The 17,256-nt window shown below is 40.2% G+C and overlaps 1 protein-coding gene across 3 annotated transcripts; it reads right to left on the bottom strand.

Moving 5' to 3' along the window:
• Window positions 1-4,289: 4,289 nt before the first annotated feature.
• dusp12 (dual specificity phosphatase 12) lies at window positions 4,290-13,024 on the bottom strand. 3 transcript variants are annotated; one of them, XM_041207726.1, is made up of 6 exons: window positions 12,753-13,024; window positions 11,150-11,263; window positions 10,929-11,047; window positions 10,015-10,105; window positions 8,302-8,479; window positions 4,290-6,541 (listed from the first exon to the last, which is right to left on the bottom strand). In XM_041207726.1, exons 1-6 carry the CDS (start codon window positions 13,004-13,006, stop codon window positions 6,380-6,382), a joined length of 918 nt encoding a protein of 305 aa, XP_041063660.1. In that variant the 5' UTR covers window positions 13,007-13,024; the 3' UTR covers window positions 4,290-6,379. The 3 variants fall into 3 exon arrangements, with proteins under 3 accessions (XP_041063660.1, XP_041063663.1, XP_041063662.1); XM_041207729.1 differs by having other exon boundaries at window positions 12,761-12,964; XM_041207728.1 differs by having other exon boundaries at window positions 12,736-12,948.
• Window positions 13,025-17,256: the final 4,232 nt, after the last annotated feature.

The following is a 17,256-nucleotide window of genomic DNA, read 5'->3' on the forward strand; positions in this document are numbered from 1 at the left end:
GGAAAGGCACGAGCACGGGCGTGCCATGCATGTTCCAAAAATGTCAGGAGACATTATTGTGATATTGCACAGCCATTCAGGCAGATCCACTTGCATCCATTTTCTCACCATGTACAGGTCCTGACTCTTTATGTCACCCTCTAAAGTTCGTGCAGTGCCAGTTTCTGAGCTGGTGAATGCAAGTGTCAAATCAAGTGATGGTGCTTCCTCATCCCTGCTTTGGGGTGGCTCCTTCTCTTCCTTCTGGCTATGTTGTGGAAAACCAGAAGGCAATTCTTGGGCATCTGAAAGCATAAAACCAGAGGGAAGGGTTGACGTGAGGGGGGCTGAGGGTGGGAAGGAAAGCAAGAGTCACACCATCTGCAGCTTGTACATTGTGCCGAGTTGCAGGTTGAGAGTTTGAAGGGAGTTGAAAAGAGCTTTAAGGCAGTAACATACCATCATTATGAATGGTCCTGGCAATAACAGATCCTACGAGCTTGGCTGCAGCTGGCCCCATGATATGGAACACCATCTCCTCTGTCAGGCTCAGTGGATGAAGATGTACCTAACCTTGCCAAGGTCCCCGCTGTTCCCTTCTACTGTGGGCTACTTTGTCCGCAACAGTGAGGGAAAAATGTCAGTAATTGTGTTCCACTGTGTTCAGGTGATGTGCCCGCCATAGATGAATAATTGGAGGTATGTGTAGGCAGCGAGAAGCGGTTGTGAGGCTGAAAGGTGTATGAAGTGAGGTGGCACATGTGAATGTTAAGGTATGAATCCTGAGTGCTAGTGAGTTCTGCTTGGTGCGTGATGGGGTTTTGGTGCATTAAGCAGTGTGAGACACCATGGTATGATGGGTTTAAGTTATCAAGTGAAGATGCATTTACTGACTTTGTCATTAAATTTCTTGTGGCACTGCTACTCAATCCTCAGTGGCAAACTCCAGGCGACTGCATTGAGGCTCACGGTGGAAACAATTTTTTCTTCCTTTTGACTACCTGCATGGTTAAGACCTCCAGCACTGCATTGGTAAACCATGGAGCCCTCTCTGTGCCCTGGTGATCCATTTCCCTGACATGAAATTGCAGCCTCTTGTGATTGACTGCAGCTTCTCTTTAAGAAGAATAGATTGCCTTTAAGGGCTGGAGGCTAGCTGCAATGCGTTCTAGCCTTGCATATTGTTAGGCTCCCTGTTGTGCATGTACCCAGCCTGCAGCTGGGCAGGATGCAGAAATCGTGGAAATGAGGAGGCAATATGAAGTTTGTGTGCTGACTGCCTCAATAGGAGAACATGTAGTTCACAAATTGTAACCCGGCCGCGCTCAGAAATGGTGCAGACCAATTTCCTATGGCTGTATTTATACATCCCAGGATCCCATATTAACTTATCCTGCCACCTTCCAAGATTGGTGCACAAATAAACATAGATCTCTGTTCTTTGCACCCTTTAAAACTGTACAATTCTCCTTATTCTTCCTACCAAAATGTATCACCTCTCACTTTTCTGCTTTGAATGGCATTTGTACGTGTTCATCCATTCCACCAGCCTATATCCTCCTGAAGTCCATTACTATCTTCCTCAATATTTGTGACACTTCTTAGTTTCGTATTACACAACTTGTATTTTTATAGTGCCTTTAATGTAATAAAACATCCCAAAGCACTTCACAGGAGCATTATAAATCAAAATTTGTCACCGAGCCACATAAAGCAATAGTTAGGGCAGATGGTAAAATGCCTGGTCAAAGTGGTAGGTACTAACGAGCATCATAAAACAGAAAGGAGACTGGAAGGTTTAGGGAAGGAATTCCATAACTTAAGAGTGTGGGCAGCTGAAAGCATAGCCAGCAATGGTGAAGCAATTAAAATTGGGATGCTCAGGAGGTGAGAATTAGAGGAGTGCAGATATCTCAGAGGGTTGAGAGGCTGGAGGAGATCATACTGGTAGGGAAGGGTGAGGCCATGTAGAGATTTGAATACAATGATGGGAATGTTACAAGAGTTACTTAACCAGCAGCTAGTGCAGATCAGTGAGCACAAGGTGAATGGGATTTGGTACAAATAGGACACAGGTAGTAGAGTTTTGAAAGTATCAATTTTACTGAAGGTAGAATGCGGGAGGCCTATCAGAAGTTGTTGGAGTAATCAAAACCAGAGGTAACAAAGGCATGGATAAGGATTTCAGCAGCAGATGAACTGAAGCACAGGTGGAGTCAGGTGATGCTACAGAACTGGAATTGGGCAGTCTTGGTGATGGCACGAATATGGGCCAGGTTGGGGTCAAATATGAAATCAAGGTTGTGAACATTTGATTCAGCCTCAGCTCCTGGGAAGCAGGATGGAGTCAGTAGGTAGGGACAGAGTTTGTAGCAAGGACTGAAGACAATGGCTTTGGTCTTCCTAATAGTTAATTGGAGGAAATTTCTGCTCATCTCGTACTGTATGTTGGACAAGCAGTCTGATAATTCGGCGACAGTGGAGGAGTTGAGAGAGATAGTGGTGAGATAGAGCTAGGTGTTGTCAGTGTACATGTGAAAATTAACACTGTGCTTTCAGATGATGTTGCTAGGACACAGCCTATAGATAAGTAGGAGGGGTCAAATGATCCTTGGGTTGGGACACACCAGAGGTAAAAGTTTGAAATCAGGAGGAAAAACCATTGCTGGTAATACACTATGATTAGAGAGTTACAAATGGAACCAGACGTGTGCAATCCCACCTAGCTGGACAACAATGGAGAAGCGCTGGAGGACGATGGCGTGTTCAATCATGCCCAAGGTTGCAGAGAAGTTGAGAAAAACATCTGCAATTTTAAAATAGTTTCTGTAGCCCCAAGTCCAAGTCATTTAATGTATATCAAAAACAGCAGTGGTCCCAGTACTGATATCTGGGGAATGCCACTATATGCCACTCCACCCCCAATCCAAAGCACAGTCACTCAACACAACTCTCTTATTTTTATTTCCTTGATCAATTTTGCAATCTATGCTGCTACTTCATATATATGTTTGTGCTGCTCCTTCAATCCATTGGGCTTCAATGATGCAAACAAGCTTGTAATGTGTAAAATCAAAATGCACAGTGTATAAGATTGTGTATTGGCAGAGACAATTATAATTAAATAATTAATGAATAGCTTGCATAAAACAAAAAGTTCAATAACCTATAGCTATAAGTAGTAACATTTACTCTTTTCATAAATATTTTAGACACTAAATAAAAACAGGATGAAGAATGTCAAGTTTATTTCTAAACTGTTCAGCGAATGATCCTAAAAGATATGAAAAAATAATTATGCAAAGCAATATCTGAATTCACTTTATATGTAACTAAAATTCTAGTTTTATTTGAAATAGTATAAAATTACATAATTTGTAACAAATTAGTCAGTGCGCTCTACTTAACTGTTCAGTCATTTTCCATAACTTATACACACCCACCCCACTACAGGAATATATTAGCTGATTACATAGAATATACAGCACAAAAACAGGCCCAACCAGTTCATTTCAATGTTTCTCTGTTCCACATGAGCCTTCTCCCATCTTTCCTAATCTAAAACTATCATTGTAACCTTTATTCCATTCTTCCTCATGTTTGTCTAGCTTCCCCTTAAATGCATCTGTACTATTCACTTCAACCACTTCCTGTGGTAGCGAGCTCCACATCCTCACCACTCTTTGGCGACACGAGTTTCTTCTGAATTCCCATTCAGATTTATTGCCATCTTATAATAGGCTCGAATTATACTCTTCCCACAAAACATTTTCTTTGTATCTACTCTATCAAAACCTTTCATAATTTTAAATTCCTTTATTAGGTTCCCCTCAGTCATTTTTCAAGAGAAAAGGGACACAGCCTGTCAACCCTTTCCTGTTATTTAAACCCATGCACTTCTGGTGTCATCCTTGTAAATCTTCTCTGCCGACTCTCCAGTGCTTCTATATCCTTTTTATAATATGACAACTAGAACTGCATGCAGTTATCTAAGTGAGGCCTAATCAAGGTTTGATACAGGTTTAACATAATTTCCCTATTTTTCAATTCTATCTGCTAGAAATAGATAAGTAAATTCTAGTAGAGAAATAAATTATATAAAAGCTCATGTTATAATACTGAAGTTTAGCGTCCCTTTAAAACTAAGGGCATACACAAGAAAGTAAAAATAAACAACAACGAGACTAATAAGCTAAAAATCACAGAAGAAATGTTAATCAATAAGCATTTTGGAAATAATTTACAAGTCTTTCTCATTAACATATAATGTCAGTAAAAATTGGTTGGCATAATCATGTACTGTATAAAACTGTATTAGAAGGAATTTATTGAACCAGTTACAGAACATATACATGCCAATCTTTAAAACTAAACAATTTATTGGTGCAGAAATTTGTAGGGGCCCTAACCTTGAGTGATAATTTCTCGAGTTCCATAAAATGTTCAGAGCATTTTAATGAAATATTCAGAAACGTGATGGAAATAATAGGATATATTCTTTAAAAAAAAGATTGCTCCTTAAATATAGTACTCATTATGATCACTGTAAATCCTCCAAATTTCAACTAGCTGTTTTTCCATATCCGTTATCACATGCTGTAATGCTGATCCAGGACAAAACAGCTGAGATTTCACATAACTCTGGTAATCGCATGGTACCAAATGCAAATACTAAAACAAAAATATTGCATGTTATAGTAACTTCTCGTATTAAATTCTTCAACATGCATCATTCCTATAATACACCATTGCTATGAAAGATCATTTTGATTTTCATTATTTGTTCAATGAAATACCACACTGTGCTGAATACAAGTATTGCATTAGTGTATTTACTGTAAATCAGAATACAGCACACGAACACACACTACCTGCTGCTATAAAGTAAGTTTTGTGATTTCTAAACCATTAGAAGAATTATAACCAATTCATACAAGTCCCTATGGGACATATTTGGCCATGTGACAACTCGGTATCAAGTGTCAAGCACTGGCTCAGTGGTAGCAATTTTGCTTCTGAGTCAGAAGGTTGTGAATTCAAGGGCCAACTTAGCACAGTGCAATGGAAGGACTGTTGCACTGCAGGGGGTGCCACCTTTCAGATGCCTGTCTGCTCTCTCAAATGGATGTATGTGATCTCAAGGCACTATTTGACAGGGGAGTTCTCCCAGGTGTCTTGGTCCTATATCCCTCAACCAACATAATTAAAACAGATTAACTGGTCATTATTTCATTGCAAACTTGGCAAATTGGCTGTTGCATTTCCCTGCAACAGTGTTGACACTTTAAAGTGCTTCAAGGCCTTTGAAACATCCTGAGGTTGGGAGAGGCATTATTTGAACCCAAGCTCTTTCTCTTATTTCCATCATAAACTGACAACTGTCCACAGACTTTTCATGGGCTTTCAAGTGGCAACTTACATTATTTAAAGGTCCTTTCCAGTGCAGCACAATCAACAGGGGACCTGTGGTATGTGAGACGAGGGAAAGCAACAGCATGGCTCTTCAACCAGACTGAAGAATCCTCACTGAGACACACAGAGTCTAAATCATAAAGTACACATGATAATATTTTAATTCATTGGAATTTGGTGCAGAAAGAAAAATAGTGATGGAAAGTTGGGATTAGGAGAGAGAGATAAAAGAGACAGAAGAAAAAGTAAAAAATATATATATATTTTAAATTTCTGGTAATAGTTAAATCCTGAAGGCTGAAGGAATGAGACTTTACATTTGTAAAATTAAAATGTCCAATGTCAGAGAAGTTGTTTGGTAGCACTTCAGACTTATCACACCATTAAAAATTCACTTTCACCTGTATGCACTTGGCCCAACTTTTTCTGGAATATTTATTGGATAAGTAAAGCAACTTTATTGCCCTTTCATGGATTTCAATGATGAGTCTCTTGGCAAAGTACAGGTGCAATACAGCTTGTGGAAGAGCAGGGCAATTCAGACAACAGCTTCTAGATTTCTGCAATTAATTGTGTACTCCGAACGGCCTCTGTCATCTTTGTTGCAAAATCTGGGCTATCATTGCTCTACACAGTGCAATCATGAAACATGAAAAATTCCATCTTTTCACGAGCTTTAAAACTTGACCATTGAACATTTGTCAGGAGCTGTATCAAACTAAAGCTGCTTTAAGGATTTCTGCTTTTAATCGTTTTGGATCAATTTGATTCACTGGTTCATAGTACAATGGTACCCACTTAGACAATTTTTGAAACATCACATGCACAAAATGTATTAACCAGTCCAAATAAATGCTACCATCTACCCTTCATATATCATGCAATACAGCTTAGCTGAAGGGGTGATGGTAAAAGTTCTCTCTGCTTTACTAGTTACTCAGACAGTCCAGGTTTTTCACTTTTGACAACACTCACATGAGTGTGTTATTCAACAACTAACATTTCTCACACTGGAGATATTTAAATACTTCACTTCATCAACACGATTCTTGTGAATCTGGAAGGCAGGAGTGACCCAACGACCACAGGAACACTGATCACCGTACCAGTTGAAAGATCCCAACTTAGATCTGCACTTTGGGCAAAGCAACTGAAAAAGAACAAATTAAGCATTAAAAAGAAATGCAGAAAATAAATAATGTATATTTTATCCATCATATCAAAGTGAAAGAAACATGCAATGTTCAACACCTATAAGAAGATTTATTTCTCTCTTTCTGACAAAATGAACAGAATTTCACTGCAAGTGTCATATTTGTCACCATTAGTGTTCCAGTAATAATAATTTACTTAATAAAGACAGAGAATAACATTTCTGACAGATGATCCATTTTTGAACAATTTTTAAAGTGATCTGGATTCAATTTTGGCTATTTCCTCCTTTCAGTCTCATACCCCAATGACCCCTCTTCAAACATGTTTGTCTCTCAAACCTTAGCCCAATCTGTCAGCTTTGAATTCTCCACCCATTGTTTTCCTCCACTGCCGCTCTTTCCTCCCTTTTTTGGAGAGGCAGGAAACGATTTAGCTGCAATTATTCCAGCTTTCTCTGTGCCAATGAAAGCAGAAGCTCCAGTACTAGGACTGCTCTCTCTCCACACCACCTACTCAATGGTCATGGAGAAAAAAGTAGGCACAGATTGAAGGTAAAGGCCAGAAATGTACAGGTTGGAAGGGGGATTGAGGTGCACGACAGAAAAAAAGGTGCTAAAGTCAGCAGGAGGTCATGGAAGATGTGAAACTGATCCAACACCCTAAAAAATGCTACATAAAGGTAATTCTAACATAGAAAATGTTTCAAAATACTTTACAGAGGTGTAATAAGACAAAAGCAAAACAAATAAATTGTCACCTGCTTCCTAATGGCTATTGATTGTTTGGGGTAATTATTAAATCGAAACAGTAAAGTTAATGAGTATGTTTTTCCACCAAGTCCTATATGTTTTTCCACCATTGCCCCTGAACTCACTGGCTTACAGTGGCTTAAACTGGTTGAGGAACACCTCGGTTTTAAAATTCTCATCCTTGTTTTCAAATCCCTCTGTGGCCTCACACTCCCTATCTTTGTAATATCCTCCAGCTCACAATCCTCCAAGATATCTTTGCTTCTCTAAATCTGGCGTCTTGTACATCATTAATTTTTAATTGCTCCACCATTGGTGGTCGAACCTTCAGGTGCCAAATGCCTAAGCTCTGGAATCTCCTCCCTAAACCTCTCTTTCTTCCTTTAGGATGTTCCTCCTTGACAAAGCTTTAGGTAATCTTCCTCAATGTCTCTATGTAGTTGGTGTCAAATTCTGCTTTATAACACTCTGTGAAATATGTTTTGCGATGTTTTATTATATTAAAGGCACTATATAAATATAAATTTCTGTTATCATTATTGTTAATTTGCACAAGCAATCACACCGTTTTTATTACTTTACTTCATGTCTATATTTGCCTAGCTTTTGTGTAGGAAAATAGTTCTTAAAAGCTGATAAATTTTGGTATTTCACAAATGTATATTTATTTGTTATGCATCCGCTTGGATTTTTTTTTGCAACAAAACCAATCCCTGCCTTATAACTAACTGATCTGCATTGTCAGCTTATTAATGGCTAGATGAAAAAGATTTACTGGGCAGTTTCAGATTCAGAGGGGATAGAAAATAATCTGCACTGTACATGGATCAACACAAATTATACTGACTTTTATGCTGCCATTTTATACAGGAAATAAACATTATGTTGTATGTCTTTTGACTGCCAACACTGTGAGCCTTTAGAAGTCAACAATAAATAGGTGCCAATCTCACCTGAACCTGTCAGATCAAACAGACATAGTAGTCTCCTTACTAGAGTCAGTTACCTGTCCATTCAAAACACCAAGTAGTGCAGGTTCCATCCATTGCACTGGCTCAATAAAATATGATGTACATTTGGTTTGGTCCTCTCTTCGGATTTGTGTCATCCTCTTGTGAGCGAAGGCAACTGGTCCTGTTCCAGGTGCATGATTCAAAATACTTGAGCCACGAAATACAGAACGTCTGAAATTATTTTTTTTAAAGAAATCTTAATGGGAATGTCTGCATCTTAGCATTCTCACAGACACACACTAACACACACACACGACCAAAAACAAGTTATAGAATAGTTACACAAACGAGGAGTTCACAGGAGGATATGAACTGTAAGACTGTAGCTTGAGGTATTGATCTCCATTGAAACAATAACACTTGTACTGGTAGTGTTAGATGAAGAGGGAGCAGGAGGCTTGTGTACAGCATAAATGTATATTGACCATTTGGGCCAAATGGTTTGTTCCTGGGCTGTGATTTAAGGAATTCCTATATAATTCAACATCCTTATTATTTTATTTTCTAATCTCCATAAAAGCACAACAATTAAATAGCCAAACAGTCGTTTGATAGGACAGAACTTGAGTATTAGTGAAAAAAGAGACACGAGTGCAAGACAAAAAGCTTAGACATGTCAATTTTTTCAGCAATAATTAAATAGCCGTTGCCAAGACCAGGAAGTTGTGGGAAGCTAACGGAACAAGATGGGGCAGGGAACAAGAAATACTAAACACTCAAAGTTACCATTCATTGTAAATTTTTTTAAAATGCTTTCCTCAGTGCCTTGAATAACGTTCTAAATGGTTTTGCCTAGTCAGCTAATCCTTGAGGTGGGACTTGAGCAGCTAGTAATCAAACTGACACAACTGAATAGCACATTATGTGAGAAACCACAAGGACAATCGGTTCCTCTGGTTTTGATTATTGTCAAATAGTACTAAGAAGTCACTGTTGTTTTCAGGCACATTTGTAAGATATTAATCAAACATACCCTGACCATCTTTTATCCTTAATTTTGAGTTTTGTGATCATTTTTAAAAATAGAAATATGAATTAAAAGGAAGAATATGACTCAACAACCTTGGAATGATTTAAAAAAACAATTAGATGCTGTAATGATGGAAACTGGGTTCTTTCTGGATAGATGAACTAAGATGGGCCAAATAGTCTTCCTCACCTGTAATTAACTTGTGACAGTATGAGAAGTTGCTCAAAATTAACACAGATCAAAAACAGTGAGACCAGCAAGTTTAACAACAAATCCACAGCAGCTGGAGTTTCAAGAGATTCAAGGAACCAGTACATCCAACACCAATGGATGCTCACTACACCATGACCCCACAGAAATATTTTTGCCTGCACTATTTAAAAATCATTTTGAAACAACACATACCCATATTTAACACTAAGTATATTGTCCATCATACTGACAAACCAGCAGTGTTTTTGAAGCTGTGGCCCATTAAGCTGCTGTTTCTGTTGCCTTGTAGTTTGGCAGTATAAAGTTGAGCTCATATAAAATAAATGGGGTATGAAAATATTTATAATAAATCCCACCAAAACAAACACTTAAATTCTTCACACAGCATTGTACAGCTACCATATGCAATGGCATTTTAGAATTGTGAGGAATGGCCTTCTCAATTCAGGCATAAGTTGGGTGCTCTGTTTCACGTATAGAATAAACAGAACATGATATTGCCCATTAAAAAAATTCTGCTCACCTACACTTTCTGCACCGGTAGAGAATTTCATCTGTTTTCCCTAGACTCATGGGATCCAATGCAAATAACTCCCGAGGTAAATTCTGCAACTCTGAATAAAGGAAACAGAGAGCTTGTAAGCAAATTATAGTTAAGATATTAATAGGTAGTAAGTTAGTTTAAAAACTCGTGGACCTCACAGCAGCGATAGCAGACAATACTAAATTAGAATTTGAATGATGAGAAGCATGGTATCCTTATGGTAGTACGTTTTATATTTATAAAACAGTTCAATTTCACTCAAGATCTTAATTGCAATTTGATAACGATGATTAGAGTAGTAGGGTTCTAGTACTTTTCTGATTTGTAGAGCAAAAAGAGCCAGAAATGCCTGCTTTCATACCTCTCTCTTTTTAAATACTGTTGATACTATGGGATATATAATGGGTTGGAGAGAGAGATATAGGTAAGCCACGAGGGGGAACTAAATCTTGAGAATTTATTTGGAATTTTTTCTAAGAATAAGACATTCAGAACTTCAGATGGTTCAGGAAACAAGCATTTATAACCATGTGTGAGATTTCAAAATGTTGAGGCTTAATTAAAGGAATGAATAAAGTAGATGTGCATATATACATTTTGAAAAATTATGGACATAACTAAGAAAGCAATGAGCTAAATGTAAATTAAGTAGTAGTCATCATGGTTAAGGACTGTTGGCTGTAGACTGCTACAACTTAATGAAATGAATGCTGACAATTGAAACATTCAAAAAGAACAAAAGAACAATTCCTCATCCAGCAACTACAGCAAGACTGGTTTTGGGTAAGGGAGAGGTATAAAATAGGCAATGTGACACATCCAAATTATGGGAATGATATGAATGGCTTTTTCTTGCTCTTGCCAGCAACCAGCCAGTAGTAACAGCAAATTACCAGGGTACTTGTCGATGACTTTCTGCAATCGATATTGTTTATAATCAGCACTTGTCAAATCCACTTTGCAACCCATCACTTCATACAACTTCAGCTGCTTCAAAAACTCATCATTTATCCTATAATAGATAACAGAAACATTTTAAAAGCTTTCCCATTAAAATACTAATAACTAGTTTAAATAGTGGCATAGAATCAGAGAAAACTAAATAAAAACTTACTTGACATCAGGTTTAACAGCCTGAAGTTTATTATATGCCTCTTCAAAAGTAAGGTCATCAGTTTTCATGATAAAAGCAGTTACTACAGTAGCACTTCTACTGACTCCTGCATGACTGATATTGGAGAAAAAAACATACATTTTACAATAAATGAAATAGCATCCTTAATACAAATTCCTTCCAACAAAAACTATAAAATGTGCAAAGGTTTGATTCTACTCTTAAGTTGGTGCATTTGTTTAAAACAAGACAAGGTCAAACTGGGAGTAGCCCAATAGAAACAGAAAATGCTGGAAATACTTAGCAGGTCATGCAGCATCTATGGAGAAACAGGGTTAATGTTTTGGAACTGATGAAAAGATCAATGTCCTAAAACGTTAACTCTATTTCTCTCGCTATGGATACTGCCAGACCTGCTCAGTAGTTCCAGCATTTTGTGTTTTTATTTCCGATTTCCAGCATCTGCAGTATTTTGCTTTGTTTTGAGCAGCATCAACAGCTTCCTGCACAAGGTTCCTTAATCTACTAGAGTAACTACTTTGCATCACTGAACTCTGGTTTCAACTGATATACAATAAAACACATTGCTCTCTTCCCCTTGTGTTTAATGACAACTGGCAGACATTCCAGAGTTCAACAATGAGGTCTAATATGCATGAGAGCCAAGTGCAATATCAATATCAAAAGAAACAATGTGTCGTGTTACTATGAAGATGCAATAGATAAAAGAAAAGGGGGGAGTGAAGAGTCCGAAGGTCATGGGGGGAAGTGAAGAGTCCAAGGGTCGGGGCTGGGGGGAAAAGAGTCCGAGGGTCAGAGCTGGGGGGAAAAGAGTCCGAAGGTCGGGGCCCTAGCCCTCGGACTCTTTCCCACTCCCCCAGCCTCCTTCCCCTTCCCTCCCTCGGCACTCGGACTCTTTTCCCCCCGCCTCTCCTGGTCCTCGGAATCTTTCCCCCCCACCCTGGACTCTTCACCCCACGTCCTTTCCCCTTGTAGGAGAGTCTAAGACCAGAGGGCATAATCTCTGAGTAAGGAGTTCCCCATTTAAGAAAGAGATGAGGAGGAATTTCTTCTCTCAGAGGGTAGTGTATCTGTAGAATTCTTTACCACAGACAGCTGTAGAGGCTGGGTGTTAAGTATATTCAAGGCTGAGGTAGACAGCTTTTTAATCAGTAAGAGAAACAAGGGTAATAGGGAAAAGGCAGGGAAGTGGAGTTGAGGATTATCAGGTCAGCCATGATCTCATTGAATGGTGGAGCTGACTCGATGGGCCAAATGGCCTACTTCTGCTCCTACGTCTTATGGGTTGGTAGTTCAGGAGGAGTCAGAGGGTTGGGGGAGTAGTGAGGGAGGCAAGAGAGTCAGTGAGGAGTTGGGAATGTGGTGGGTCAGATGTATAGTTACCCAAGAATTAGACTAGGTTTTTCTCTGTCTAATATTCCGTGGGTAATTATCCAGCTAAATCGGAACCATCCAAAGCCTGCAACTTTAAGTCAGAGTCCCAGACCTTTTTTGGAGGGTCCCGGAGACAGTAAGATCTGAGTTATTGTGTCAGTAGAAAGCAGTGACTGTACCAAGGACTGTACCAAAGCAGTGACTGTACCAATTTACCAGCACAACAGCACTGGCTGTAGACAGCGCCTCCTGCACGAACCGCACGCATTCATCCAGAAAACTCAGCAGGTCAGTGCACGGCTCATCCAGCGCGCGTACAAACATCGTTTGACGGTTTCCTACAGGCGGCGGTTCCTGCGAGTCCACGGTGAGCACATGGGAGATAGCAGACTCCGACAGGCTCCCGGCTTCAGCCAAATCGGCGGCGGTTCCGATGTAGAGGCCGCTCCGCACTGGAATCATGGCGGCGGGGAGGACTGACGTCATACGCACACTGACGTAAACCGGTGAGAGAAGCGTGAGCTTCACGCAGAAAGGAGTGGGGAAATAGGGCCTTGGGGATGTGGAGATGGAGCCATTGGATGTAGGGGGATGGAAAAACGGGGCGATGGGGACAGGGGGTGGGGATATAGAGAGATGGAGATGTAGGGTAATGGGTCTATAGGGATACAGGGGGATGGGGATGTAGGGAGATGGGGCCATGTGGATATAGCAGGGTTGGTGTAATAGGGGCATGGGAGAGGCAATAGTTGGATGGGGAGGGGTTGCAGGGATTTGTGGTTGTGAATGGGGATGGCGGTGGGGGGAGGCAGGTGAAATATAGAAACAGAAGAAATAGAATCAGGAGTATGCCATTCAGCCCCTTGAGCCTGCTCCATCATTCAACTCGATCATGGCTAATTTTTCGATTTTATTTCTGTCTTTTCTTTGTCCACCTGTGGCAGAACTTTGTCCTTGTCCTTCATTTTGATTTAATTGTTGGCCAGGTCTGTCTCCAGCGAAGCCTTAACTTGTTTCAGTTTTGTAATCGTGCTATTTGTGGTTTCAGTATCAACTCACAGCTTGGAAAGCTCTACGACTTTTCCTTTCAGTGCCTCCTCTTTTCCATTGAACTGCCTCTTCAGTCCCTTTTTTTGAACCTCTTGGCTTCCTTCTGGAATATTGAACATTTCTGAGTCCTCTCTGCCAACTGGTCCTTCAGTTCTTTCAAAGCTTCTATCGTAGTCTTCCAGAGAAACAAACTTTGACCTGAGGGATCTTTATGGCAAAGTTCCTTCGACAGGTTTTCTTTTTCTTTGTGAAGCTCAATTGCATCGTTCAGAGTTTTCTTGTCATTCAACATTTTTTATGCTGTTCTTCCGTTTTGAATTTAAGACAATCTTCATTTCTTCATGCTACTGAAGGATTATGTACTTTTTCGCATTTGATCTTGAAGGACGGTTTATTGTTCTGTCAACTGTTTTTTTTTTTGTTGACCTCTTGCCAACTCATACTGTGCTTCAGTGCATTGCTTTGTTGCTACTGATAGTTCCAAAGTAGCTTTTTCTAAAGTAGTGTTCAACATCTTTTCTAACTCTTCATGTTTTTCCAGGGCCACATATTGGTTCTTCAAAGAGTCTTTAAGGGCAGTGACTTATTTGAGTAAAAAACAAAAATAGAATTACCTGCAAAAACTCAGCAGGTCTGGCAGCATTGGCGGAGAAGAAAAAAGTTGACGTTTCGAGTCCTCATGACCCTTCAACAGAACTGAGTAAAATTAGGAGGGGGTGAAATATAAGCTGGGTTAAGGTGGTGGGGCTGGGGGGAGAGAAGTGGGGGGTGGTGTAGGGAAAAGCAAGCAGTGATAGGAGCAGATAATCAAAAGATGTCACAGACAAAAGAACAAAGAGGTGTTGAAGGTGGTGATATTATCTAAACAAATGTACTAATTAAGAATGAATGGCAGGACACACAAGGTACAGCTCTATTGGGGGTGGGGTGGAATAAGACTAACAGAGCATAAAAGGTATAGATTTAAAAATAATGGAAATAGGTGGGAAAAGAAAAATCTATATAAATTATTGGAAAAAACAAAAGGGAGGGGGAAGAAACGGAAAGGGGGTGGGGATGGAGGAGGGAGTTCAAGATCTAAAGTTGTTGAATTCAATATTCAGTCCGGAAGGCTGTAAAGTGCCTAGTTGAAAGATGAGGTGCTGTTCCTCCAGTTTGCGTTGAGCTTCACTGGAACAATGTAGCAAGCCAAGGACAAACATGTGGGCAAGAGAGCAGGGTGGAGTGTTAAAATGGCAAGCGACAGGGAGGTTTGGGTCATTCTTGCAGACAGACCGCAGGTGTTCTGCAGAGCGGTCGCCCAGTTTGTGTATGGTCTCTCCAATGTAGAGGAGACCGCATTGGGAGCAATGAATGCAGTAGACTAAGTTGGGGGAAATGCTGCTTCACTTGAAAGGAATGTTTGGGCCCTTGGACAGTGGGGAGAGAGGAAGTGAAGGGGCAGGTGTTCCATCTTTTGCGAATGCATGTGGAGGTACTCTAGGTGGGGGTTGAAGACTTATTTGAGTACCTTTTCTACCTTTTGTTGCACCTGGTTGTACTTCAGGTTGAGCTCTTCCAACTCAGCTTTGATACAATTTCCTGTTTAATAGCTTCATTTCCTTTTTGCAAGTTTTGCTGCTTTTGTGTTACATCAGATAACTTTCCTTCAATCACAACCATCTGCTCAATCCGCACTGCCACCTGCTGTTGCAATTTGGGTAATGTGTTAGCATTTTCAATAAGCTTTTCAGCTGCTATTCAGCCTCTTTCCACTGCACTAAACTCTTCGGCTCATGCACTTCATTGTGCTGACATGTTTTGTGACCATCTTGTGTTTTGCCTGAGTATTCTTGCCCTTGCCCTTGAGCCTCCTTGACCTTTTGGTGCTTTATTGGAGTGTTTTAATCCTTTTTTAAGGTCTGCGCTCTCCACAGCGTGAAGTTTAAAATACTTGTCAAATGCTTTTAATATCTCACCAACTGTGATTGAGTATTTATCTATACCTTGTCTGGATGCTTGCGTGGTTGAACACAAACCATTTATTGTTAAACCATAACTATCTACATATCTCCAGGGTTTAGCCCTAACTAGGTACTATCATCGTGCTGATTTCTCTCAGGCTTTCCCTGCACCACTCTGACATTGTTGTCAAATTCGCTAAGTAAATACAAGAATGTATTAACTTGCACATCCTCAATTTTCTACTTGATCCTGATATACCCTTGTAATCTAAATACTTTCTTCATGACACCCAATTTGGCATTTGGTTTGCCACTTGCATGAGCTCAAATTGGTCTGGTAGGTTTAATTTACAATCCATGGCTGTTTTTAAGAACAGGGCAGTACAGCTATAAATATTTTTCTTTCAAAAGGCATCGCAGCAACCGTTCTCTCCTTCCTGCAATTGTTGTGTTTCGGTGGGATCCTGCTGCGATTGCTGGCCCAATTCCCTAACTAATCAATTCTGCAAGAAATCTTCAAAACAAACCGTTTGCTCTGCCTGGTTAATGTCCTGGTTATTTTTAAAAGGTAAGTTCAAGCTTTTTCTGAATTTTGTTTACTCTTTTGTGATCTGGCTAGGTCCTTTGACTGTGTTTGATCAGGTTTGGCTTTTCATTTGCACGGTGGATTCTCCTGCCCTTCAGCCTTTTCTTTTTAGAATTTTGCTCTGCCTTTTTGTGAACTGGCTAGGTCCTATGGCTCTACGTTTGATCTGGTCTGGCAGAGATGCTTTTTTTAGGTGATGTCCAGCTGTGTCTTCAAATAGAGTGCACATTCGTTCAGGTCAGGCTTCACTTACTTTAGTTTCTCGTGCCTTGAGATTCTGGGTTCCTTCTCCAGCTTCTTTGAGGTTATGGGTTGATTCATGAGTTGCCTTGGGATTTTGGAGTCCTTCCCTCGCTGCCACCATGTTGTAAAGTTATTTGGTGTCTCACTAAAAGGTCTGGATGCTTGCGTGGTTGAACATAAACCATTTATTGTTAAACCATAACTATCTACATATCTCCAGGGTTTAGCCCTAACTAGGTTCTATCATCATGCTGATTTATCTCAGGCTTTCCCTGCACCACTCTGTCTCCTGTCTTCTGTCTTGTGTCTCTCCACACCATACTGTGGGTGGTACTGTTTCGCCAGCCCTCCTTTAATCCTTACTAGCACAAACACCCTTATACTACAGCGTAGATGAATGGGGGTATAGATGGATTGGGAGAGGAGACATGTGGAACATAGTAAATAGGAGCAGGAATAGGCTATTCAGCCCTTGAGCCTACTGTGCCATTAAACTAGATCATGGCTGATCTTCTACCTCAACACCATTTACCTGCACTATGCCCATATCCCTTGATGTCTTTATTATCTAGAAATCCATCAATCAATGACTGAGCCTGCACAACCCTCTGGGGTGAAGAATTCCAAAGATTCACCACCCTCTGAATGAAGAAATCCTTCCTGACTTCAGAAATGGCATACCCCTTATTTTGAAATGCGTGCCCTGGTTCTAGCACCACCCCCCCTTCCCACTCCCAGCCAGTGGAAACATCCTTCCTGCATCTACCCTGTTGAACTCTATAAGAATGTTGTATGTTTCAGTGAGATCACTCTCTCCTCATAGGACAATCCCGCCATCCCAGGATTCAGTCTGGTTAACCTTTGTTGCCACTCCCTCTATGGTAAGTATA

This window comes from Carcharodon carcharias, chromosome 16 (assembly GCF_017639515.1).
Source record: "Carcharodon carcharias isolate sCarCar2 chromosome 16, sCarCar2.pri, whole genome shotgun sequence".
In the NCBI taxonomy this organism is placed as follows: domain Eukaryota; kingdom Metazoa; phylum Chordata; class Chondrichthyes; order Lamniformes; family Lamnidae; genus Carcharodon; species Carcharodon carcharias.

Excerpts from the sequence above, each read along its gene's own strand:
- dusp12 (XM_041207726.1), bottom strand. The coding sequence starts at position 13,006 with ATGATTCCAGTGCGGAGCGGCCTCTACATCGGAACCGCCGCCGATTTG. Across the intron at positions 10,106-10,928 it reads AGTCATCGACAAGTACCCTG|AGTTGCAGAATTTACCTCGG; the intron begins GTAATTTGCTGT and ends TCCTTTATTCAG. Across the intron at positions 8,480-10,014 it reads TACCGGTGCAGAAAGTGTAG|ACGTTCTGTATTTCGTGGCT; the intron begins GTGAGCAGAATT and ends AAATAATTTCAG.